The sequence below is a fragment of the Myotis daubentonii genome, chromosome 16 (genome assembly GCF_963259705.1).
Source record: "Myotis daubentonii chromosome 16, mMyoDau2.1, whole genome shotgun sequence".
In the NCBI taxonomy this organism is placed as follows: domain Eukaryota; kingdom Metazoa; phylum Chordata; class Mammalia; order Chiroptera; family Vespertilionidae; genus Myotis; species Myotis daubentonii.
In genome coordinates this window covers 19961972-19986975 of record NC_081855.1, presented here as the reverse complement: position 1 = coordinate 19986975, position 25004 = coordinate 19961972, and the positions used below count along the sequence as shown (strand labels likewise).

Sequence of the window (25004 nt, the reverse complement as noted above, 5' to 3'; positions counted from 1 at the left end):
CACCGGTGGTCTCCTCGAGCGCCGGTGCTGACTTGGCCTTGATGCAGGCTGCCCAGGGGGATCGCCAACAAGATGGGCCTTGCGAAAGGCCCGTTACCTGCCAGTGCTCGGCATCCAAAATAGAATCTCGTGCGGCAAAGCCTTTAATTCCACGTGTCCCAACAGCAGGTCAGTGTAGGGATAACTATGATCTAACTGGTCTCGAGCTATAATTACGGAGTCAGGATAAAAAATTACAGGCATTGTGTGGGCTTGTTTTAAATATAACGTAATCCATACCGTCCTCTCTCTTATTTGCTAGACTTGAGGTGGAGTCTTTGGTGGTTGGCACAGGTTTTGCCTGACGTGTAGCAGATAAACATGGCCCTTGCCAAGTGGAAAGGACACAGCGGGAGGCCTCCCTGGACCCCTGACGCTCCTGACTGCCCACAGCCCACAGCCCACACGCGTCTGGGCAGTCTCTTTGTTGTTCACATCATCTGCATGTCGTATCTCCCCAACTGGCCGCCCTCTCTCCAGCCTCCCCCGGCCAGTCCACCAAAAACATCTTTGTAAAACACAGCCTTGATGCTCCATGGCGCCCCTCTGCCTACAGGGTAAATCCAAACCCAAGTCCCTTCATCTCTTGGCCCCAAACCACCTTCCAGCACCTATTTGGGGACAGCAGCTCTGAGTACGTGGGACCTGGGGTGGCCCACATGGGTCACACTCAGGCCTCTCGGCTGATGAGCTGAGTGTGGGTCTGGGCAGGCGGCCTTGTCCATGTGCTTCAGCTCCTCCACTACGACTACAGGCTGTCGTGAAGGTGGAATGAGGTCACACACTCCTGTGGTGACCCTAGGCATGTCCCCTTCCCTCACCAAGTCTTCGTTCACCTGGTAAAAGGAATCAATAGTCTAATTGCCTTTCAAATCGGTAAATGTTTTTAAAGTGGTGTTTTTTGGTGTAGTTGGTTGTGTTGTAAGGCGGGCAAGCATTAGTTCAGCCTCTGGAAAATGAAGTAGAAATACGCACGCAAAACATGCTTATATCCTAGGAGTAGGAATCGAACCTAACGGAAAAGTCAAACTGTGGACAAAGATGTATGTTTAAAAGATGTTTACTTCAATGTGTGTTTATGCTCTCGAAGAACTGAAAATATAAAATGCCCCATATTTAGGTAACAGTAAGTATTCATGGTGTATCCACTCAAAACACACTTAGGCACTCATTAGAAGTGTTTATAAAGAACATTTTTATGTTGAAAATGCTTATATTTAAAGTGAATAAGACAGATACAAATTGTATGTGTTTTTATGATAATAAAAACATACACGACCACAGGAAAAAAGTTGAGGTGGAAATATAGCAGCAGTTATCTTTGGTGACCTTACAGGGTTATATATTTTCGTCTTGTTTTCTGTATTTCCAAATATTTTAGAATAGGCATGCACTACTTTATAATCATTTTTAAAAGAGATGAGTGTTAAAAATGGTCTAAATAAAATGAGAAGCTAGAACTCGATGTCTGAGTTTCTAGCTTTTAACAGCCTCCAATTGCAAGGTCCATGGTATCTGAGAGGTGACAGCGGAGACCGCCTGCCTCAGTGACGTGCAGCAGGTCCAGTGCCCGGAGTCAGGCTCCCATGTGCATCTGCGCCGACTTCCCGCGGGGTCAGCTGCCTTTCTGAAGTCTTCCTGAAATCTCCCCAGGTGCCTAGGAACCTTCAACGCCACTGGAAGTGGGCAGTGCGCCAGCCTGGTCTGTCTCTGCCGCACCATAGAGTGCTGGTGGCCACGGATCCACTGCATCCACTGCATCCACTGGGACAAGTGGGTTCCACCTGAGAAGGGAGCTCTTTCTGCCACCTCGGGCCAGGGGCTCGGAGCAGGAAGAGAGGCTGAGCTGCGGTCACCGCTGTGGGCCCCTCTGCTATCCACATCTGGACTTTGGGGACCCACCTCCCCCACTGCCAGGACAAGCAGGTCCATTTGTTCTGAAGGTGGAGAGCTGGGAACACTTCATTGGAGGGGGTCACTGAGGGACAGCCTGGTCACTCCCACCATTTCTCGGGAGATCAGCCCAGCTGAGGCCACCTGGAGAGACAAAAGGGGTTCTTGAAGAGCCCCGGGAGGAAGAAAGGGGCCCATATGAGTTCGGTGGGGGAGAGAGGCCCTCTAGGCCAGGGGTCTAGCCAGCAGCTTGTCAGGGCCTGTCCAGGACCGCCACGAACCAGCCACGTGCCTGCCCAGTTAGAAACCAGAGGAAGTTCCTGAATCAGAAGCTGAAAGACCATGGCAGACAGACAGGCTTAGAGAGAGAGAGCAAGATGGCACTCAGCAAGGGCAGAGGTGGGGAGAGGGACAGGCTGAGGCCCAGTGCGGGCAGGGAGGCAATCCCAGGAGTGAACTCCCAGGAGGAGACGAGCGCCCAGAGCACTCATCCTGGCTGCAATCGGGGAATCGCAATTAGAGGAGCGGGTGTGCCACTTAACGCCTACTAAATTAGCACCCATTAACCAAATGATACCATCTCAGCTGCCAGGCTGTGGTAAAACCAGCTTAGACACACCGCCCGTGGCCCTGTAAATTAGCTTGGCCTTTTAGGGAAGAAATTGGGCCATACGGCTCCAGGGCTAGTAAAACGCTCATCTCTCATTCTGTGGTAATTCCACTTCTTGGAATGTGTTGCGAGGAAATAATTCAACAGAAAAATGACAGGCTTGTACATCAGAGATGATGAGCGTAGTGTTATCCGTTATGGTCAATGGGCACCGGGAATGTTGTTTAAAATAGGGAATCTGAAGGCTAAATAATAGCATTTAAGGATCCTTATGATATGTGCAAAAAGCAGAAAATAACACTATCCGTATGAAATTAACAATGACACAAAACAGCCGCCTGGATGCCCGGCAGCCCCGCCCTTGCTGGTGACCGGTGGTCCTTGACACCCGCTGGCCACACAGACACTCTGTCTTCCCTAGGGGCCTCCCTGCCGCTCCCCGTCTGGAGCTCTCTAACCAAGAGGCCTAACCCACAGACCTCAGACTGGTGGGGAGACAGTCCTGGCCAAGCCTGCCCACCGAGGCAGCTGACGCTGGGGTCCTGGGGCGTCTGGGTGATGTCCGCTGGGTCACTCCAATGTCACACCTCACGGAGCCAAACCAGAACAGACATGGTGGAGTCGGGTCCTCATTTAAGAAAAGGGATGAAGTGATGTTTCAGCTTTGAAATGTCTTGCTATTTGGGAGCACAGCACTCTGTGTAAGCCAGCTGAAGTCTGGGCTCCCAGCTGGGGCATCCTGGGGTGAAGGCACTTTAAAACAGGCTGCAGGCAAAGGAAGGAGTCGTGGGGCTCCCCTCCTGGCCTGCTCCCCAGGAGGCACAGCTGGGATTCTGAACTTGAACCACCAGTTCTCCCTCTTCCCCTCGTTTCTAGTGGCCGTCCCCACAGTGGCAGTGACTGAGAACTCACTAACTGGAGGGTGAATGACAAGAAAGGGAAGAGACCATGTAGGGCAGTGGTTCTCCACCTTCTGGCCCTTTAAATACAGTTCCTCATGTTGTGACCCAACCATAAAATTATTTTCGTTGCTACTTCATAACTGTAATGTTGCTACTGTTATGAATCGTAATGTAAATATCTGATATGCAGGATGGTCTTAGGCGACCCTGTGCAAGGGTCATTCGACCGCCAAAGGGGTCACGACCCACAGGTTGAGAACCCATGACGTAGGGCATGAATGAGCATGTGTCACCAAACAATTCTTATTTAAAGCCTGTCTGGCTCTCCAAACATGCCCTTAATGGCGCTCCAGAGAAACCACGTCCCTGCCTCACAGGGGCTGAGGACATTCAGTGGCCATGCCTGTGTCCAGACAAGCCTAACCTTGTTCATTCAGTCCATGCACAGGACTGAACACAGAGGCTTCATCATGGTCCCTGCCCTTGACGTGCCTTCAATCTCAGGGAGAGGCAGGAGTAAACAAGGCAGAATAATTCAAGGAGCGATCACGTGGGTGCTGTGAAGAGGCTGCCGCAGTGGGGAGTGAGAACGCCCAGGAAGTGGGCTCAGGACGGGGTGGAGGGCCCAGCAAGGCTCCCTGGGGAGGTAGAAATGGAGCAGGGCCTGGAGAACAGGATTTTACCAGGAAGAAGGAACATCAGGGGCCAGGGGCAAGTGCAGGAGTCCGCCTCAGCCTCCCCAGCTTCTCACCCGGGGGCCTGCCAACGACCCACCCTGCCCAGACCTCTGAGGAGAGTGCAGTGGTGGTCTCAGCCTGATTCAGAGGCTGAGGGTCCTGAAACTGACCGTGACCGTTCATTCATTCCTTAGTTTGCTCGTATCACAAACACTTACTGCACACCTGCTCTGTGCTAGGCACTCCTGCAGGTTCTGGGGGATACAGTGACGAGTCGAGGTCTGTGCCCTTCCAATGGGGAAAATAGACAACAGACGAGTGACAAAATAAATTCACACTGGAGAAACATATAATAAGGGTTAGTGGATAAGTGTGATGAAGGTGGGGGAGGAGATATTTATTTATTTATTTTTAAAATATATTTTATTGATTTTTTACAGAGAGAAAGGGAGAGGGATAGAGAGTTAGAAACATCGATGAGAGAGAAACATCGACCAGCCGCCTCCTGCACACCTCCTACTGGGGATGTGCCCGCAACCAAGGTACATGCCCTTGACCGGAATCGAACCTGGGACCTTTCAGTCCGCAGGCCGACTCTCTATTCACTGAGCCAAACCAGTTTGGCATGGGGGGAGGAGGTATTTAATCAATAAAATCAATATCTGATTTAACACGTAAATGATGTGAAGAGGCAAACATCATTAAAAGAATCTGGGAAAGAGCATTCTAGGCAGCAAACATGGAAAGCGCAAACACAGGGATAAACTTGGCCTATTTAATGATTAGCATGAAGGCCAGCAAGGTGAAGGCATCAGGGGCTGGTGGGGTGGAGGGACAGGAGACTGGGCCGCAGTGCAGGCGCATGGGAACCACCGGAGAACATTTCAAGGAGAGGATGGCTCCCAGTTTCAAATGCTACAGAAGGGTCGGCGAGGACGGGGCTGAGAAGAGGCCACTGGAGTTAAGACTGGGCACAGTAGGAATAGGCCTTGGGAAGGACGGCTTTGGTGCAGCGAGGCTGCAGGGGTAGACAAGACATCAGGTGGGGAAGCTTAAGCAGCAAGGGCAGACAGCTCTTGGAGGGAGTCCGGGAGAGAATAAAATAAGATAAAGCATGGCTTAGGGGTAGGGTGGGTTGGACGGGGAAGAGGGAGTCCAGGCTGGGAACAGGGGGATGTAGCAGGAGAGGGAGAGGTGCCCCACGGACTTCCCACTTCTTTCTTCTCCTTTCCCCGCTCAGACCTCAGGCTTCCTGCGCCCTCCTGCCCAACGGGCATCTCTTCCCCAGTCGTGGCCTGGCCTCCACCTGTCAGCCTAGTCCATCCTGGGGCTGGCTCCACAGTTAGAAAAGCTTTCCTTGGAGATCGGACACAGACGTGGCACAGTGTGGGGACTTCAATGGGGCTGGGCTTTCTGTGTTCGGTTATAGATCTCATAATACGTTTAAGAAAATCTTCCTTCTGCTGAGCCCAAATGCACCTCCTTGTAGCTTTTACCCTTTGATTCTTGTCCTGCTCTTGAGGCTTCCTTCAGACAGCGGAGGGCAGCGGGCCCACCTTGTTTTCCTGTCTCAGGCTTTACCATCCCTGCTCTTCTGGGGTCTCCAGGATTTCTCCTGAACACCCTGCAGCCTCACTAGCCTTCAACATAGATACATTACTAGGGGAACAGCTACCTATTCCTCTCCTACCAGCAGACGAGTGGTTAAGAGCCAGCCTGGGTTTGAATCCTGGCTCTGCTCCTCCCTAACAGGTAACCCTGGATAAGACACTTAAGTTCTCTCTGCCCCAAGGCCCGGCGGATGCGTGGGTTAGAATGTAGTGCTTCCAACGGTGTCCAGGGGAAAGTCAGTTATAGATCTCATAACCGCGGCATTAGGAAGGTTGAGAACCACTGCATCTAAACCGACGTGGGCATGCCACATGGCGATGCTTCGATTTCCCCAGAGGAACCAGCATGGCCAGGGCCCGCTCCTGAATCAGAGGAAAAACAAGGCCCTGGAAGCACCCCCAGGGTGTTTGAAAGTCAGAGACCAGAACCTAGTCCGGGAGGGAGAATGCAAAGTGGCCGCAGCAAAGCCATCTGGAGAGTCCCCTCAGAAGCTGTCATTCCTGCGGGCAAGTGGGCGGGACCTTCTGTCAACAACTGTCCCTCGGGCCTCTGTCCTGCTTGGCACTCGGCCTAGGTTTCTGGTCCTCCAAGAATCAGCCTTCGCTGCTGTGCAAGGGTGGTCTGACCTCTGCTGTCCACTGAGTGTCATGGCACCAACGTGAAGACTGGCCATGACTCGGGGCACTGTAGTGGGAGGAGACCTCAGACATGCACTTTCTCCAACTGTTTTGACAGTGTCTCCCAGTATGAATATATTTCACATGGTAACTATTCATGAAGTTCTCACAAAGCCGTTCTTATCTTTAATGTGTGTAAGCACTCTGATAAGACTCTACATTTTTCTATTTTATTTCAATAATAAGAAAAATGCTGATTGCAATCCACAGAATTGGTGTCACAGCCCCAGATTTTCTCCTGAAGTTCACGAGACATTACTGAGTTGGTTCCCTAATTCCCCAACTCCAGTCAGTGTGCACCATGTCCCTGTCACACCTTCGGCCACACTGAAGGCTAACTGCTCATGTTTTCTTTAAACCAGTGCACCGACACATTGTTAAACACCCACTAGAGCGGCGGTTCTCAACCTGTGGGTCGTGACCCCTTTGGCGGTCGAACGACCCTTTCACAGGGGTCGCCTAAGACCATCCTGCATATCAGATATTTACATTACGATTCATAACAGTAGCAACATGACAGTTATGAAGTAGCAACGAAAATAATTTTATGGTTGGGTCACAACATAAGGAACTGTATTTAAAGGGCCAGAAGGTTGAGAACCACTGCACTAGGGCGTAAGTAAAATAGTGGTGAAATTACACATTTGAGGGCTAGCTGCATTTCCCCCCAGTACACACTGAATAAATATTCAGTGACCAACAAGGTGCTCTCACTCTGGGCCTCAGCTTTCTCATTAAGTAAAACAAAGATATTAGAAAAGATGGATGGTTTTCAAAGGTTTTATTTTAGCATCCGGGCCCTTTTGCAAATGAATTCTCATTATCATGCAAAAAGCAGGCCAGCTCCACAAAGGACAAAGCTCTGATCAGCCCTCTGAAACCAACAGATATGAAAGTGAGTAAAGACATCCAGGACAATGTCCCCTAGGGATCTGCAATGACAGAGGTTTTCTGCAGACAAGGGCAGGTTTTCATACCCTCCAGGCCTTGATCATATCTCAGCTCTAAGGAATTCAAACCTCTTCACAGTGGTGCACAGGAAAGAATAAAGCTTATGGCAAGTCAGAGTACATTCGTACTGAAACATGTGTTCACGAAACACCTTTATACTGTAAAAGAAAATATTGCCCTACACTTGGGCTGGGTCAGGGATGTTTTGGGGATGTAATCCACAAACCTCTTCTTGGGAATCAAATATATTTCTGACAAAATGCTTAAGCAATTTTCTGGTGAATTTTCATGGTAATAAGACCTCTGAGAAATCAGTTACCTACGTGCTCAGCTTTGGGAGGGACCCAACGGCCTTTATCTGTCTTTCAATAAATCTACTAATTCTTAACCAGAACTTTTTTCTTATCTAACCATTCTCTTTTCCTCTACAATGTCCTTCCCAATAGGTACTTGTTGAATTGACCAGGTAGAAGCCTCTTCCTTCGCCATGAGATTGAAATAAGGTCAGGAGGGTGCAAAGCCCCAGGTGCTTAGCAACAGACAATCAATTGTAGGGTGGGACCGCGCCCCCAGGGTGACCTTTCCTCCCCTTGCCTATAGCTGGACCCCGACCTTTCCTCCCTAGAGATAACATCTAGGCCTCAGTTGTACTTCAGCTCCAGGCCCAGAAAAGCAACACAACCAGCCACTGCTGACCTCAGGACCAGCTGCGTGGCATAGTGACCCCCTGGTGCCGGCCAATCAATCAATCGAGACCACAGCCCTGAATGGACATACCTGGAAAGCTACTGGGTATTCTATTGAGATCTTCCCCTGGGACCTCCCCTAAAATCTCCACCCTTAAACCCTTAGGACAGAGGGCCCAGTGGGCTCTGCCTCCCAGGGGCATGCCCCCACCTTCCCCTTCCCTTCCCCTCCACACCCAGGCGTGGCACCACTAGCTCCCTCACTCCCAAGCGCCTTCCTTTACCTCTATCACTTGTTTCCTAAGCCCATTTCTTCCAGGAGTTATTTTTTCTACTTCTGTAATTTACCCAATAAATGTTCTCTTACCGAGAAAAAAAAGAAAGAAAAAAGAACTTTGACACGGAGTTATAAATTGTCTTAAGCTTTCCCCCTCCCTCCATTCATTCCGTTAAGCGCCCAGCCTGTTTTGTCTTCAAGACGGAAAGTACAGTGTCAGTCACTGGTAACTGACTGGGTGCTTAATGTGTTAACGGTGTGATTTACTCTGATATTTTCTGCTCTGTTCTATTTTATTTTTAAAAATGCTAATTGTGACCCACTAAATTGAGTTCATCAGTATTTAATGGTTTTGACTAGAAGCTTAAAAGCCATGGGGATAGCAGTCTATTAAGACAGAAACACGTTGCTGCCATTAAGAAATGAAACGAGAGAAGGAAACCAGGTAAGATAAAGGCCAAAGAGTGCTTACTTTTCCTGAATACCTGGCACAGGGCAGGAATTGAGTAACTGTCTTTTGAAACTTAAAAAAATAATTAAAAATTTAATCATTCCCCAAGCCACAAACTTTGAGAATATGTTTGCAATGCAAATGAGAATCTGTACTCAGAATACTTAAATGATTCAAACCTCAAGACGACAAAGAGCCCTACCCGTGTGGCTCAATGGTTGAGTGTCAACCCATGAACCAGTGTACCAAGAGAGAGAGAGCTGCACAGAGAGAGAGCTGGAGATGAGCAGAGGTTCCCCTGAGTAGTCAGCTGAGTACTGATTATCACATCCATGTGAGGACAGGAAAAAAAAAATACCGGAAAGGAGAGGGAACACTCCCCAAAGCTCACATAATGATGAGGATCATGCCTATTCCCCTCAGCCAAGGTGGAAAACCCCATAATATCAGAGTATTCAGGAGAGTTTTGCCTCAGTAATGTGAAACAATCAGCCTTTGATTTAACACTACTCTGGACCTACTGAACAAAAATTAAAATCCTTTTATTTGTTTATTTAGGAGGGGAGAGAGAGAGAGAGAGAGAGAGAGAGAGAGAGAGAGAGAGAGAGAGAGAGAGAAACATTGATGTGAGAGATACACATGGATTGGTTACCTTCCACACCCTCCTTGACTGGGACCAGGGATCCAACCTGTAACCCAGGTACGTATGCTTGACTGAGAATCAATCCACTTGACTGGGAAGCAAATCTTAGGTGCACAGGCCGATGCTCTATCACTAAGCCACACCAGCCAGGGCCCCACTGAACAAAATTTAAATGCAAGACCTGAAGAGAATAAAATTGTTTCAAGTAACTTAAGGGTGTCCTCGAACAAATTTTAAGAATGTTTATAAGAATATGAAAATATCCAACACTCAACCAGGTAAAATTAGCTTGTCTGGTATGGAAACAAAAATTACCAGGCATGCAAAGAAACAGAAAAATACAACTCATAATGAAGAGAATCAGCAATCAATTAAAACTGACCCAGAAATAACACAGATAATAGAATTAGTAGACAAAGACATTAAAATAGCTATTATAACTCTGTTGCATATGTTCAAGAAATAGAGGAAAGGAATATGTCTGGCAGATATAAAAAGGATATATGGAACATATGAAAAAGACCTAAATTGAATTATGAGAGATTATTCAGATTTAAAAAATACCACTGGATGGTGGTACTTAGGACAGATTAAACTTGCAGATAAAAGAATAGTGAATTTGAAGACATAGCAATAGAAACTGTACAGTAAAATACAGAGAAAAAAAACTGAGGAAAAAAGAAAGAGAACATCAGTAAGCTATGGGACAGCATTAAGTGGCCTAATATGCCTTTAATTGGAATACATTAGGATAGTGTGGGAGAAAAAATATTTTAAGGAATAAAAGTCAAAAATTTTCCAAACTTAATGAAAACTATAAAACCACACAATGAAGCCCAAGTACAAGAAACATGAAGAAAACCACACAAAGGCTCATCATAATCTAATTGCTTAAAACTAATGATATACAGACACAGTCAAAGAAGTCATACAGAAGCCTTTGTACAGAGGAACAAGATTAGGATAGAGCAAGATTTCTTGTTGGAAATAATGCAAGTCAGAAAGCAGTGGAATTAACACTTTTAAAGTACTAATAAAAGGAAAATAATATAAGAATTCTTTACCCAGAAAAACGGTATTTCAAAAATGAGGGCAAAATCAAGACTTTATTGAACATACACAAATTGAAAGAATTCAACATCAGCAAGCCTATACTAGAAGAAATGACTAAGAAAGTCTTTGAACCCTGGCTGGTGTGGTTCAGTTGGTTTAGTGTCATCCCATACACCAAAAGGTTGCAGGTTTGATTCTTGGTCAGGGCACATACCTAGGTTGCAAGTTCAATCCCCAGTTGGGGTACACGTGGGAGACAACCGAGTGATCTCTCTCTCTCTCTTTCCCTTCCCCTCTCTCTAAGATCAATGATGCATATTCAAAGGTGAGGATTTAAAAAAAAGTCTTTGAAGCAGAAGGAAAATGCTACCAGATGAAAATCTGGATCTACACAAAATTAAGAGTACCAAAATTGCTAACTATGTGAATAAAGAGCTTTAAAAAAATTATTTAAATTTCTTTAAAAGCTAATCAACTGTTTAAAGCAAATATGCTAACAGTGTACTGTGAGGTTTATAACATGTATGACAACAATAGAAAAAAGGTCAGGAAAAATGGAAGTATACTTTTGTAAGGTTCTTGTACTATACTAGAGGCCCAGTGCATGAAATCATGCATGGGGGGGGGGGGCGAGGCCCCTCAGCCTGGCCTGTGCCCTCTCACAGTCTGGGACCCCTGAAGATGGAGGCCCGAGGCCCTGCCCACCCACCACAGCCCCCCGGTCGGTGGCCTGGGCCTCCCTCTGCAGGGCAATCATGGGGCGATGGCCATGTTCCGACCGATCGCATCACACCCACCTTGGCTGGCCTGGCGCCGGTGGGTGTCATAGCGTGGTAGTCCGACGGCTGTTCCACTGTTCGGCCATTTGGTTGATTTGCATATTACACTTTTATTATTATAGATGTCAAGTAACATAACATCATGTGAAGGTAGAAGATGATGTTAAAAATGTATACTATAAACCCTACTGAAACTACTAAGATAAAACAAAAAGAGTAAATAAGCCAACAAAGGAGATGAAATAATTACAAAATATTAAATTAACACAAAAGGAAGAAAAGGAAACAAAGACTAGAGTGAACAAATAGAAAACAAACAGCTAAATTTAAGCCCAACTATGTCAATAATTACAGAAAACATAAATTGTATAAAGATTCCCATATTAGCAAAAATTACTAGGTTGGATTTAAAAAGCACCAAGATCCAACTATATAATACAACAAATCCATTTTAAATATAAAGATACAAGTAGGCTGAAAGTAAAAGGGCGGGGAAAGGTGCGCCACCCTAACAATAATAGAAAGAAAGCTAGATGGGGCGGGGCAGAAACCAGGTGGAGGGGGGCAGTGGGGGAAATAGGAGAACATCTGTAATACTCTCAACAATAAAGATTTTTTAAAAAGGAAACTGGAGTTCCTATGTTACTATCAAATAGAATAGACTTCAGAGTAAAGAATATTATCGGGAAACAAGAAAGTCACTTCAGCCATGGCCAGATTGCTCAGTCGTTAGAATGTCAGCCCTCAGACCGAAGGGTCCTGGGTTTGATTCCCAGTTAAGGGATTAAGAGCATGTACCTTGGTTGCTGGGAGACAACCAATCGATGTGTCTCTGTCATGTCGATGTTTTGTGGGGGCTTTTTTTCTCTCTCTCTCTCCTCCTCCTTCCCCCTTTCCACTCTCTAAAAATCAATGGAGCTCTAGCTGGTTTGGCTCAGTGGATAGAGCGTCAGCCTGGGGACTGAAGGGTCCTGAGTTCGATTCTGATCAAGGGCACATGCCCAGGGTTGCCGGCTCGATCCTCAGTAGGGGGCATGCAGAAGGCAGCTCATCAATGATTCTCTCTCATCATTGATGTTTCTATCTCTCTCTCTACTCCCCCTTTCTCTCTGAAATCAAAAAATATATTTTTAAAAATCTCTATATATAAAAGCCTAGTGACCATCACAACCAAACAGACGACCGAACAGGCTGTGTGGGGGGACTAGGCTGGCAGGGGGGTTAGTGAGGGATGACCAAACGACTGAGCAGCAGGCTGTGTGGGGCGACCAGGCCCTTGGGGGGGCAGTTGAGGGAGACCAGGCTGGCAGAGGGGGGCAATGAGGGGTGATCAGGCCGGCGGGGGAGTCAAATGGGGGTGACCAGGCTGGCATGTGGGGCAGTAAAAGGCAACCAGGCCGGCGGGGAGCCAGTTAGGGGCGACCAGGCTGGCGGGTGGGGGGGGCAGTAATGGGCGACCAGGCTGGCAGGGGGTGGGCAGTTGGGGGTGACCTGGCCAGGAGGGGGGGCAGTTAGGGGGGATCAGGCAGGCAGGCAGGCAGGTAAGTGAGCAGTTAGGAGCCAGTGGTCCTGGATTGTGAGAGGGATGTCCGACTGCTGGTTTAAGTCCAATCCTGGCAGTCGGACAGCCCCCGAGGGGTCCCGGATTGGAGAGGGTGCAGGCTGGGCTGAGCGCCCCCCCCCCCCGCATGAATTTCGTGCACCGGGCCTCTAGTAAAATAATAAAAATCAATGGAAAAGTATCCTCAGAGGAGGATACAAAAAAAGTCATTTTGCCGAGGCCGGTTTGGCTCAGTGGATGGAGCGTCGGCTTGTGGACTGGGGGGTCCCGGGTTCGATTCCGGTCGGGGGCATAAGCCTGGGTTGTGGGCACATCCCCAGTGGGAGATGTGCGGGAGGCAGCTGATCGATGTTTCTCTCTCATCGATGTTTCTGACTCTCTGTCTCTCTCCCTTCCTCTCTGTAAAAAATCAATGAAATATATTAAAAAAAAGTCATTTTATAATGATAAAGGGGCCAATTTATCAAGCAGAAATGATGATGCTAAAAGTTTATGCACCTGATAACAGATCTTCCAAATACTAACGAGGTGTTTTTGGGGCCTCATAGGAAAGACAGTGCTTTGTAGGATTCCATATAAATAGAGTCTCTATTTCTACTTTTTCTATTTTTAGTATCATCTATTATGCTCACTGTAAATTAAACGTAAGGACACTACACCTACCTTTATATGGTTATCAAAAGAAACCATCCTGAGAGGCAGTAAATAGTGGTTGCAAGTGGATAGTGGTGGCAAGTTATTTTGGCTTCTCTGGACTTCAGTTTTTCCATCTGTACCATGAAGGTCAACTGTTTTGGAAAAAAAAAAAGTTTAAACAGTGACTTTTTCCCCAGCCTATTAACATGTTGAACCCATATAAGCACGTGGAACCATGGAGGCTGGGTCAACTATCCAGGGCTTGGGCACTGGTACTAGTCATCCTGGGATGGGAGCAATAGCAAGGATGGAGGACCCGGAATCCTAGGAGATCTAAATGAGAACTTGAGCCAAATACCTTGCTGGTCAGGCTCTTAATTCTTCCCCTGACTTGTGTGATCTGGGGAAAGAGTATTCTATTAACAACAGTCTTTCACTTGAAGCATTTTCAACAACTGACAGCAAATATAGATGTGAATTTTGTAAGTTGCCCTCAGCTTATATGTAAATGAACGGATTATGGGGAGAATGACAGGTGCTGACTTGTACTTATTTAATTTTCCAAAATGACCTGATTGGCAACAACCTAAGGCAAATGACAGCTATTTCCTAGCTCAACAAATCCGAGGGATTAGCAGATGGGGCCATTAGCGGCTTTCTTAGCTGGCAATGGAGGGGACAGTATTGCTCTCTGCTCTTCATTGCACACAAGTGCTCAGCATTATATACCAGGTCACAGGTACAACAGCACCTGGGCTCCTTCGAAGCTTCTGAGAGAGGACCCTGTGGGGAGAATGCTGATCCACAATATGCGCAGCACACGCTTATTATATGCAGCAGGTACATTAAAACTGTGACAGATATAAGCTGCTTTAATATACAGGATCATCTTGAGCTGTGGGATCTGATGTGTAAACCAGTGTGTATGGCAAATATCTTGTCAACATCCTTTTCTTCATGTCTCTTGTCTTTTTGCTTTGAAACATGGATAAATGAAATTTGGAGGGAGAAACCTAGGTAACAAGGATAACAAAAAGAAAGAAGGTACCATAGTTCTGTATCCTCCCAGGAGAATCAATCATCTAGAAACCCAGCGTTTGGCTTTTTCACAGAAACCTTCCAACCAGTCTTACAGGTACTACTAAGAAGGGGGAATCAAAGCAGTTAACACAGTAAAGTCTAGAAGGATATACTCCAGGTTGCTGACACTATTTCCAAAGGATGAAAATGGAAAGGGATGGTGACAAATTATTAAATTTTCTTTACACATCTTTGAATTATTTCATCTGTTACATTAAGCACATAATCACTTCTGTAATATACATTAATAAAGAACATTGATACAGAAAGCAACTACCTTATTCATTTAAAACACACACACAAAAACACTGATCAAGAGAGTGTTTGTATATAATGTACATGGTCTGTCATATTTACAAGAAGCAGTAAGCTCACCAAAGACTAAAATGCCAAGGTCTAATTATTAGTTTATAGCAGAAGTTTTACGAGGCAGGAACATGAGGGGAGCCTCTGGGTTTGTAACTTTCCTCTTGCCTGAGCCCCTATTCTACTGGGCAGCCCCGTGCCCTCCCCTGTAATTAAATGAAGTCATGTGGGTGATGACTTAGCACAGTGTCTGGAACCAGCTAGTACTCTACCTCACAAAAAGGTCCCACAGAATCAACGTCACTTACCTCCTGTTAGATGGGATCAGCTTCCTCCTGGGGTAAATATCACATCAATTATTGAAAGCGGAGATGTATGGTCTCCTCACAGGGCAACATATCCCTCTCCTCTGAGAGCTCCTGCCTGAGATGTGACATAGGTCACTACCTCTCAACCACTCCCACAGCACAATCCTATGATTAGTGGGGTGCTTCCTCAATGGATCATGCTTTAGAATCGTCAGGGTTTTTCAGCCTTGGTCCTATAGAGATTTCGGACCCAGTGTTTCTTTGTTGTCAGGGGCTGGGTAGGGGGTAACCTGTGCACTGTGTAGGATGTTTGGTGGCATACAACATATACCAAACTGCTCAAGCCAAAACTTTACCCACTAGATGCCAGCAGTATCCAACCCCCACAGTTGTGGCAAAAATATCTCCAGACATTGCTAAGTATCCACTGTGGGGCAAAACTGTCCCCAGTTCAGAACCACTGTCATAGATCAATTTCGTTGTTCTTCAGCTATCCCATAAGAACCTGGGGCTAGGGCTACATATTAATGTCCATGTGCCCCACCTCCACCACCAGAAACCCCCCAACAAAACTTGAACTTTTAAACTTTGTTTTAAGACGCGTGAAAGTCAAGTTTCCTGAAGCATTTATCTAACATTTTAGCGCAAATGTTCTCACTTATTGGTGGCTGCCAAAGGACAATAGGCAAGGAAAAATTAGGTAGGTCAAGCCAGGCCCCGTGGGGATGAGAGGGAGGGATGAGGTGTTCAGTTTTCCCTGATGAACAAGATCTCAAATTCACTCGGGCAGCATAAAATGAGTGAGACAGGCTGGCAGACGATAGCTGCTTAGTTGTATGGCTTTAAATACCACCTATGTACTGATGACCCCACATTTTATATTTCTTTGTTGTTGCTAATCCTCATCTGCCCTTTACCAGGAATTGAACCCGTGATTCCCCAGTGCTCCGGCCAACACTCCAACCACTCGCTGAGCCACACCAGCCATGGCCCGCATTTTATATTTCCAATCCTCACCTCGCTCATGGTAGCCAGCTTCTTGCACTCAACTGCCACTCAATGTCTCCATTTGGGTCTTATGCAGGAATCTCAAACTCAGCACGGCCAAAACGGAACTGATTTTCCCTCCTAAACCTGGTCCTCCTCCGGTATTTCTCATAAATGGCCAGACCACCGTACAACAAATTGCTCAAGCCCAAACTGAAGTCATCCTTGATTCTTCTATTCCTCTTTCCCTCACCTCCATATCCACCGGCCATGTCAGCTCTGCCTCCAAACCCATCCCTAGTCTGCCTCTTTTCTCTAGCTCAGTGATGGCGAACCTTTTGCGCGCGGCGTGTCAGCATTTTGAAAAACCCTAACTTGACTCTGGTGCCGTGTCACATATAGAAATTTTTCGATATTTGCAACCATAGTAAAACAAAGACTTATATTTTTGATATTTAATTTATATATTTAAGTGCCATTTAACAAAGAAAAACCAACCCAGAAAATGAGTTCTTCGCATGTCACCTCTGACACACGTGCCATAGGTTCGCCATCACTGCTCTGGCTCCACTCCTGCCACCCTAGTATGAGCCACTATCATATCTCACTAAACCACTGCATTAGCTTCCTAACTAGTTCTTGTTTTCTTGCTTGTCCCCTACATCAGGTTTTCTCAATATCACACTATTGATATATTGGGCTAAGTAATTCTTTGTTTGGTGTATATGGTGGGGAGGGGCTGTCTCATGAACTGTAGGATGTTTAGCAGCATCTCTTGCCTCCAACCACCAGATGCTAGTAGCAAAACTCTCCCCCGTCCCCCGCCCAAACTGTGACAAACAAAAATGTCTTTAGACATTGTGAGGGGACAGAACCACCCCCCGAGCTGAGAACCACGGTCCTGCATCCTACACACAGAAGGCAGGGTATTTTAAAAATATAAATTGCATCATGTCACTCTCGGGCTGAAATCCCTCCAACGTCTCTCCACTGACCTTACAGTAAAACCCCTCCTTGCCTGGCTTACAAGACCTCTATGAACTGGCTCCTGCCTACTTCTCTAACATCCTCTCTTCCCGACCATGACTCTCCTTGGTTAAACTCCAGCCACATGGGTTTTTCTGGTCCTTAAACATTCCAAGCTTGCACCCATCCACTCTTTGCACTTGCTGTTCCCTCTGCCTAGAATACACTCTTTCCAGATCTTTGCATGGCTCACTGTTCATGCACAGAAATCTCAGCTCCAACGGTGCTTAGTCAGCGAGGCCATCCCTGACCATTCTATCTGAAGAGCCACTGACCTCCACTCTCTACCACATTACTGGTTCATTTCCTCCACGGTGCTAATCACAACAGGGAACTGTCCTGTTCTCCTGGAGAGCCAGACCCTGCCTATCTGGCTCTCTGCTATAGCTCTAGTGAGAGAACACCACCCGGGATAGAGTAGGTACTCAAATGTCCTCCCCTCCACCTCCTCATATCTCAGGTCAAGTTTCCCTTCTAAGATTATTCTCTGCACACATCCCAACGAAGGATCGAACCGGCAACCTGGGCATGTGCCCTGACTGGGAATCGAACAAGAGACCCTTTGCTGCTCAACCCACTGAGCCACGCCAGCCAAGGCTCTAAGACAGCGGTTCTCAACCTGTGGGTCGCCAACCTGTGGGTCGCGACCTCTTTGGGGGTCGAACGACCCTTTCACAGGGGTCGCCTAAGACCATCGGAAAACACATATATAATTACATATTGTTTTTGTGATTAATCACTATGCTTTAATTATGTTCAATTTGTAACAATGAAAATACATCCTGCATATCAGATATTTATATTATGATTTATAACAGTAGCAACATTACAGTTATGAAGTGGCAACAAAAATAATTTTATGGTTGGGGGTCGCCACAACATGAGGAACAGTATTAAAGGGTCGCAGCATTAGGAAGGTTGAGAACCACTGCTCTAAGTTTATTCTTTCTTTTTTTTAAAGAAAATATCTTACTTTGTTAATTTTAATTTAATTGGCTTCAGAAAGGGAGGGAGAGAAAGAGATAGAAACATCAATGAGAGAGAATCATTGATCGGCTGCCTCCTGCACGCCCCCTACTGGGGATTGAGCCTGCAACCCAGGCATGTGCTCCTGAACCGGAATCCAACCCGGGACCCTTCAGTCTACAGGCCGATGCTTTAGCCACTGAGCCAAACCAGCTAGGGCTCTAAGATTATTCCTGACTGGTGACCTTCATTTCTAACTATACTAGAACTATGTTAAAAAGTACAGCTGGGGTTACCATGTACAGGGCTTAGTACAAAAAAACCAAACCCCAAACCTGCTTATTTTGAAACAAACGAAGGCCAATTACTGAATGAGTGAAAGTCTGTTCCAGGCCCCTCAGGTGTTTAGCAGGCATACAATCATCCTACCGGCATCATTTCTGGTTGCATCCTGTCCCTAGGCAGTGCAGGGGCTATGAATCTCAAACTCACCTGGTTCAGAGCTTCAAACAGCCTCTTATCCATCAACTCAATTTCTACAGGAGAATGGACGTGGACACTGTGCTGGCTTCCCGTTAAAACAGTTGCCTGGGTCAAAGGCAGGAAGGTCCAAGGTGCAGCGTGGGCAATAAATGTAGGCTGAGTCCGGAAACTGCAGATCGGAAACTGCAGATCGGCCTTTCTTCGGCTGATGTATAGGCGGTTGCTCTGATCGGTCCACCTGGCATTGGTGGCTGCAAACTGGAGGCAATGTGGTCCTGGCCGAGGGCCATGGCCCTTCCGTGGCCTTTGGGAAGTGTTTCATCGGGACATTTTTACATTCTGGCTGGCTGCCGTCTTGTCCCTCCGGGGAGGGCTCTCCACGCGGTGCAGAGACGTCTCCACGCGCAAGGACGAGGCCCTGACGTGGCGGGAGGACGTTTCTGTGCGCTGCGAGGAGGTCTCCACGTGCTGGGAGGACACCTCGAGGATGCGAGGAAGCCGCTTCCCAGAGGGGACCTGGGAGGTCTCCACCTGCCGGGAAGACGTGTGCACCCGCCGGGAGGAGGTTTCCACGCGGTGGGACGAGGTCTCCACGCGGACCGTCGATGTCTCCTTGTAGCGGGTGGTTTCCACCAGGGGCGAAGCGGTCTTTCCCCGAAGGGGTGAGGCCATTCTACGGGTGGAAAGCGGGTGGGAGGCCACGAGACCTCGGGAGGCCCCACAGCCTAACACTCCCCGAGAGTCTCGCCCCTGGGTTACATCACAAGGGAAGGGATGATGTCACAATGGCGTGTCACGTCACCGCAGGCACAAGGGTGGACGAGAGTGCCCCAACACCATGGCATGCAGGCACGGGGTTCTGTCGGGCTTTGCTCTCCCTTGCAAATACCGGACCCGCCCCGCGCCCTCGCCTTTAGGGGTCCGCGCAGGCGTGTCAGCGGCCGAGCCCGGGCGAGCCTGGGCGGGCCCGGGATGGGCGGAGCCTCCCGCTCCCACGCTAGGCTGTGCCCGCCCCCGCATCCCACACTGCCCCGCGACAGGAAGGCGGAGCCGCGGCTTCCGGAACCTCCTCCTCCACTCCTGGCAGTGGCTGTGTGGGGCTGGAGGCAGCTGAGCTTTTTAGCCGGTGATGGCCGCGGCCGTCGCTATGGAGACAGGTCAGTAGCGCTCGGAGCCGCGAGTCTCCGCGGACGGACGGGTCCTGGGCCGGGACGCCTGCTCAGCTCCCGGGACGCCGTGCAGGCCTCATCTCCGCGGGGTGGCAGTGCGGACCGGGGGCGCGAGGGCTCTTGTCGCGGCTGGAAAAGCTAAGGGAGTTTGGCCTTTCCAGAGGCTGATTCGTTCGCAGGCCTTTTTCCTCACTTGCTGGTCACACACCCACCCCGTGGGCTTCCTGGCGCGGGCGAGACTAACCGGAGGAGTTCGATTTGTTTTCTGCGTCTCAGATGAACTTGTCTAAGTTTGAAATATCGCGGACACACTTGTGAATTTTTCTGCCACTGACGCTCCTCACATACCCACGCGCTCCCTGGTCTTGCACACGTTCCGTCTCTTTTTCAGCTTGAATTCTAAACTTTCTTTTTTTGATTCACTTAGCATTCGCTTAGCTTTTGTTAATTTAATCCCATGAACATTTTAACGCCGTATTCATATAGGGGAAGGCACAGTTATTACCACGTACCCCAGTGGTCTACATAGTGGCTCACGAGTGATAAATGTCCTGCCCCCTGTGTGTTCCTGTTTTCTTTGATGACTTTAAACTTTAGAGAGATAATCACTCTAATCAGGGCTTTTCTTTTCTTACCCTTGTGAAGGTTTATCCCCGCTTAGAAAAACCATCATCACCTGCCCTTCCTGTAGAAATACTATCAGCATTAGTCGGGTTTCTTTACTGCTGTTTTCTTTCTACAAGTTAACATTATATAAAGTGACCTTTATTTTGGGTGATTTTCGTTATCTTCTCTCCTAGATGATGCTGGAAATCGACTTCGGTTTCAGTTGGAGTTGGAATTTGTGCAGTGTTTAGCTAACCCAAATTATCTTAATTGTAAGTTGTTGAGCACCTCATTGAATGAATGATTTCTGACAGATGAGTTGCAATTCATTAGTGCCTGCTTTTATACATTCTCGATTGAACGGAATTATTGCTGCACTTATACTGGTGTATATACTATATATAATTGAGCAAACTGGGACTTGTTTTATGAATTCAGTGTGTGTTGGTGGTGGGGATGTTATGTGTGTAAATTCTTTGTTAGAAGTCACAAAGCAGTGGTTCAAGGATTGGTTTGCTCTACAGATGCATTTTTTTTTTTTATGCCTTTCAGTTCTTGCCCAAAGAGGTTACTTCAAAGACAAAGCTTTTGTTAATTATCTTAAGTACTTGCTTTACTGGAAAGAACCAGAATATGCCAAGTATCTAAAGTAAGTTTAATTTTAATAGTCCTAAATATGTATATACTTGATTATACTCGAAAACACTGATATTTAACAGACTTCTTAGTTTTATCCATCTCTCCACTTTTAGTTGCCACCACCTTACAAGACACACTTATCTCGGATTATTGCAGTCATCTGCCCACTGGTTATCGTTGCTTCCACTCTTACCTTTTTTTCTCCACCCCACCCTCTCACCCCCAGCCAAGCAAAGCAAAACAATTCCTTATGCAGAAGCCAAATTGACCTCTTAAAAATGTAAATCACAACATGTTACTTTCTTGCTTAGAATCTTTCAATGGCTTCCCAATGCATCCAGAATAAAATTCAGTCTCTTGAGCTGAAGTTCTATATGATCTGCCTCTGACCTTATCTTGTACTATTCACCCCATCTCACTGGTTTTCTGACCCCAAGGAACCCACATTCTATAAATGCAGGGACATAGCTATAGGCTAAAAGTTTACGAATGTAGAAAGGGGTACTTGTAAGGACGGTTTTCTGGAGGAGGTAACCTTACCAGAGTCTTAATAGCTACTGGTTTTTTAGGGTCTCCTATGTGCTGTACTGTGCCCATTTTAAAAATAAATGAACACCCCCCCCCCCCACACACACACACACATACACATAATTTAGGTTGTGCAAAAGATGTTGTCGTTTTAATGGTTACTAAATTGCAAAAAGCATATTATAATCACAAGCATTCCTTTTTACTGGTAAAAAGTAAACTTTGAATTCACACCTCTTTGTCTTAACTAGGCAGTAAAAAAAGCAATAATGAAACTTTGTTTTTTTCTAAGCAAAGTTTGAGAGGAAAATGTTTCAAACTTGCACTTGTTATCCAAGTCACTTTTCTGATCTATGTCTAATGCAGTGGTTCCCAACCTTTTTTTGGCCATGCCCCACCTAAGCATCTCTAAAATCCTAATGCTGCCCTTCCCCCCCCCCCCCCGCCCCCATATAATTCTTACTATTCAAAAAGTGAACTTCTATGGAGGAAGCCTAAAGACCATGAAGTCTAGATAAGCTTCCAAAGAACATGGCGTCCATGAAAGAGAAAAATAAAAGGACAAAAGGACAGTTGAATACTGAGGAAGAAATCACTAAGAAATTGTTAAAAAAATAATGTGAAGTGATATGAAAAAATAGCAAATAGTTTCAAAACATATAATAGAGAACTGAAATGCATAAATATATCACAATATATATTTATATACTGTGAGGCCCCTAGAACCATAAGAAATGCAAAAAATTCACTGTTAATAACTCCATTCTTGAATTGTTCCCCTTAATCAAAGGGGCATGTGCTCCATGTTGGGAACCACTGGTTTAATAGTTGATTCACGAAGCTGCCTGCAGGATCCTCTGTACCCTTCCTGGCTCTTTATAAACAACCACTTATTCATTTAATGATTCACAGAAAATACTTTATTAGATCCCAACATGTATGTATGTAGATTAGAGACTCAGTGATGGACACTGAATTAGACACCACAAGTTTAATTTCAATCACCACACTGCTGAGATGGTCATCTAAACTATGGCTCGAGGTTCCCGTGAGCACTGCAGGACTATACTGTTTCCCAAACGTGTCATTTCTACCGCTTGTCCAGTTTTGGCTCTGTGTACTCCCTATATGATTTACTTTTTTAAAATATATATTTTTATCTATTTCAGAGAGGAATGGAGAGGGAGAGAGAGAGAGAGAGAGAGAAACATCAATGATGAGAATCCTGCACAACCCCTACTGGGGACAGCCCGCAACCCTGGCATGTGCCCTTGACCAGAATCGAACATGGGACCCTTCAGTCCACAGGCTGATGCTCTATCCACTGAGCCAAAACTGGCTAGGGCTGATTTAGTGTTTTTTAATTTACTCATTTAAACTTTATCTCTTTTCTATTTGAAATAATTTTACTCACAAAACAGCTTGGAAAATAGTAAAGAGCTCCCTATATATTCTTCACCCATATATTCTAAATATTAAAAACCTTATGTAACCACAGTACAATGATCAAAATTAGGACATTAACAATATACTGTCTAACCTTATCTAATCTACAGACTTCAGATTTCACAGGCTGTTACTAATGCCCTATGTCTGGTACAGTATCCAGTGTAGGCTCATATGTTGCATTTTGTCATCTCTTAGTCGCCTCCCACCTGAGTTCGTCAGTCTTTTTTTCCCTCCATGACTGTGACACAGAAGTCAATTTACCCGCCACTGATGATGTTAATTTTGATCACTCGGTTGAGGTGGTAGCTGCCAGTTTTCTCATATCAAGTTACTATTTTTTCTTTTTAATATGTTGTGAGGAAATACTTTGAAACTATGTTTCATACTTTTAGCCACTAATTATCTATTGAAGATACTTGCATCAAAGAATTTTTACTGTGGTGATTTTCTAATTCCAATTCCATCATTCTTTCTACATTTACTAGTTGGAATTCAGTTGTAAAGAACATTCCCTTGTTCCCAACTTATTCATTCATTTTTAGAAGTTACATCACTATGGACTCTTGGCATCTTAATTTTTATCTTGTGGATTATTATTATGTATGCACTTGCTCTAGTGATTCCAGCTATGGCCACTAGGAGCCCCTTCACATGGTCTCTGGAGTACTTCTGACATAATTTTTGAGCACTTTTCTTTGGCACTACACACTATCTCAGGCTCATCTTGTATTTTCCTTGCCTTAGCCCGGAATCAGCCATTTCTCCAAGGAACTCTGGAAAATGCTATTTAAAACCCACAGGTTGGGCACTAAACTGCTTGTTCGAACCACCATGTCATTGTTCCTACGCCTTGTCAGCACACAAACTGAGAACACATATCTGTGTCTGGCTCTATGTTTCTGTCTATAAAGTCATGAGTTCATACTGCTGTTTTCAGTTCCTGCTCAAACATAGGGCTCATTCTTGCCTTCTCCCTTTCCTCATGTTTCTTTTTATGATAGCCAGAAATTTGACTCTTTATCCACAGTACATTTACTTAGGTCTTTGCTCAGTCTTAGAGTATATATAATTTCAGAATTCCATATCCCCATGGAAAACTAGAGTATAATATTTGTGCATAGTTCTTTCTGAAATTGACCCTGACTTTTTATCATTATTGATGGAAAACCAATAGTTATCAAACACATTAATTACAAAATATTAAGTGTTCCTACTCCTCACTTTGGAAACCACCAGAGTAGATTAACTCGATTTGCCCCCAAATGTTGACTCTGCTTACCAGTTATTGTGTGATCTTGGGCAAGTTACTTAATCTTTCTGATCTTAAGTTTTCTCACTTGTGAAAATTTTGCTTAATTCTCACTTTTGATCACTAGTTTCTTTGAGCAAGAAAAAAAAGAACTATGCTACCAAAGTGTTCTAAGTTAATGTTACAGAAATTGTAGCTGCAAGATCATTTGTTCATGAGTAACTGAATTAGAGCTTGGAGTTATTGACTTAAATGATGCCAATCATTAATTGATAAACTTAAACCCAGGTACCCTCAGTGTTTGCACATGTTAGAGCTACTCCAGTACGAGCACTTCCGCAAGGAGCTGGTGAATGCTCAGTGTGCGAAATTTATTGACGAGCAGCAAATTCTGCACTGGCAGCACTATTCCCGGAAGCGGATGCGCCTTCAGCAAGCCCTGGCAGAGCAGCAACAGCAAAATAACGCCTCAGGAAAATGAAAAGCTGGATCCAGACCAGGCTCCTAAGACTGTATATGTTGCTTCTGTACAGTGAAGACCAAAAAAAAGAAAGACTCATCTTACCTACTTTCTTGTGCTAGCACTGAGTACCTTTGGTGTGCTATTTAATCCAACTAACTTTTCATTGTCAGTAGATTATTTCTGTTAAGCCAAAACTGTTCTTTGATTTTCCTCTGGATCTGTAAATTTTTATTAGTATTTAACACACTCAACTAAGGACAGAAACATTTGGTGCTTTAGACCAGTTTAAGGAGGCAGTG

The 25004-nt window shown here is 45.8% G+C and overlaps 3 protein-coding genes across 4 annotated transcripts in view; 2 read left to right on the top strand and 1 right to left on the bottom strand.

Annotated features, from left to right (window-relative positions):
- Positions 1 to 1217: 1217 nt before the first annotated feature.
- C16H17orf100 (chromosome 16 C17orf100 homolog) lies at positions 1218 to 19641 on the bottom strand. Its single transcript, XM_059669016.1, has 3 exons — positions 18612 to 19641; positions 13474 to 13598; positions 1218 to 2076 (listed from the first exon to the last, which is right to left on the bottom strand). The coding sequence occupies exon 1, from the start codon at positions 19272 to 19274 to the stop codon at positions 18921 to 18923; it is 354 nt and encodes a 117-aa protein (XP_059524999.1). The 5' UTR covers positions 19275 to 19641; the 3' UTR covers positions 1218 to 2076; positions 13474 to 13598; positions 18612 to 18920.
- MED31 (mediator complex subunit 31) lies at positions 19635 to 24795 on the top strand. Its single transcript, XM_059669014.1, has 4 exons — positions 19635 to 19759; positions 20572 to 20649; positions 20930 to 21026; positions 24531 to 24795. The coding sequence occupies exons 1-4, from the start codon at positions 19732 to 19734 to the stop codon at positions 24721 to 24723; spliced, it is 396 nt and encodes a 131-aa protein (XP_059524997.1). The 5' UTR covers positions 19635 to 19731; the 3' UTR covers positions 24724 to 24795.
- Positions 20572 to 25004, top strand: part of KIAA0753 (KIAA0753 ortholog) — a 64405-nt gene continuing 59972 nt past the window's right edge. Inside the window, exon 1 of one of the 2 annotated variants that reach the window (XM_059669008.1) lies at positions 20572 to 20649. The gene's annotated coding sequence lies outside the window, so the exon portion shown is untranslated. Of the gene's footprint in view, positions 20650 to 20929; positions 21027 to 25004 lie in introns of those variants that run through there. The other variant, XM_059669009.1, reaches the window with a different exon arrangement.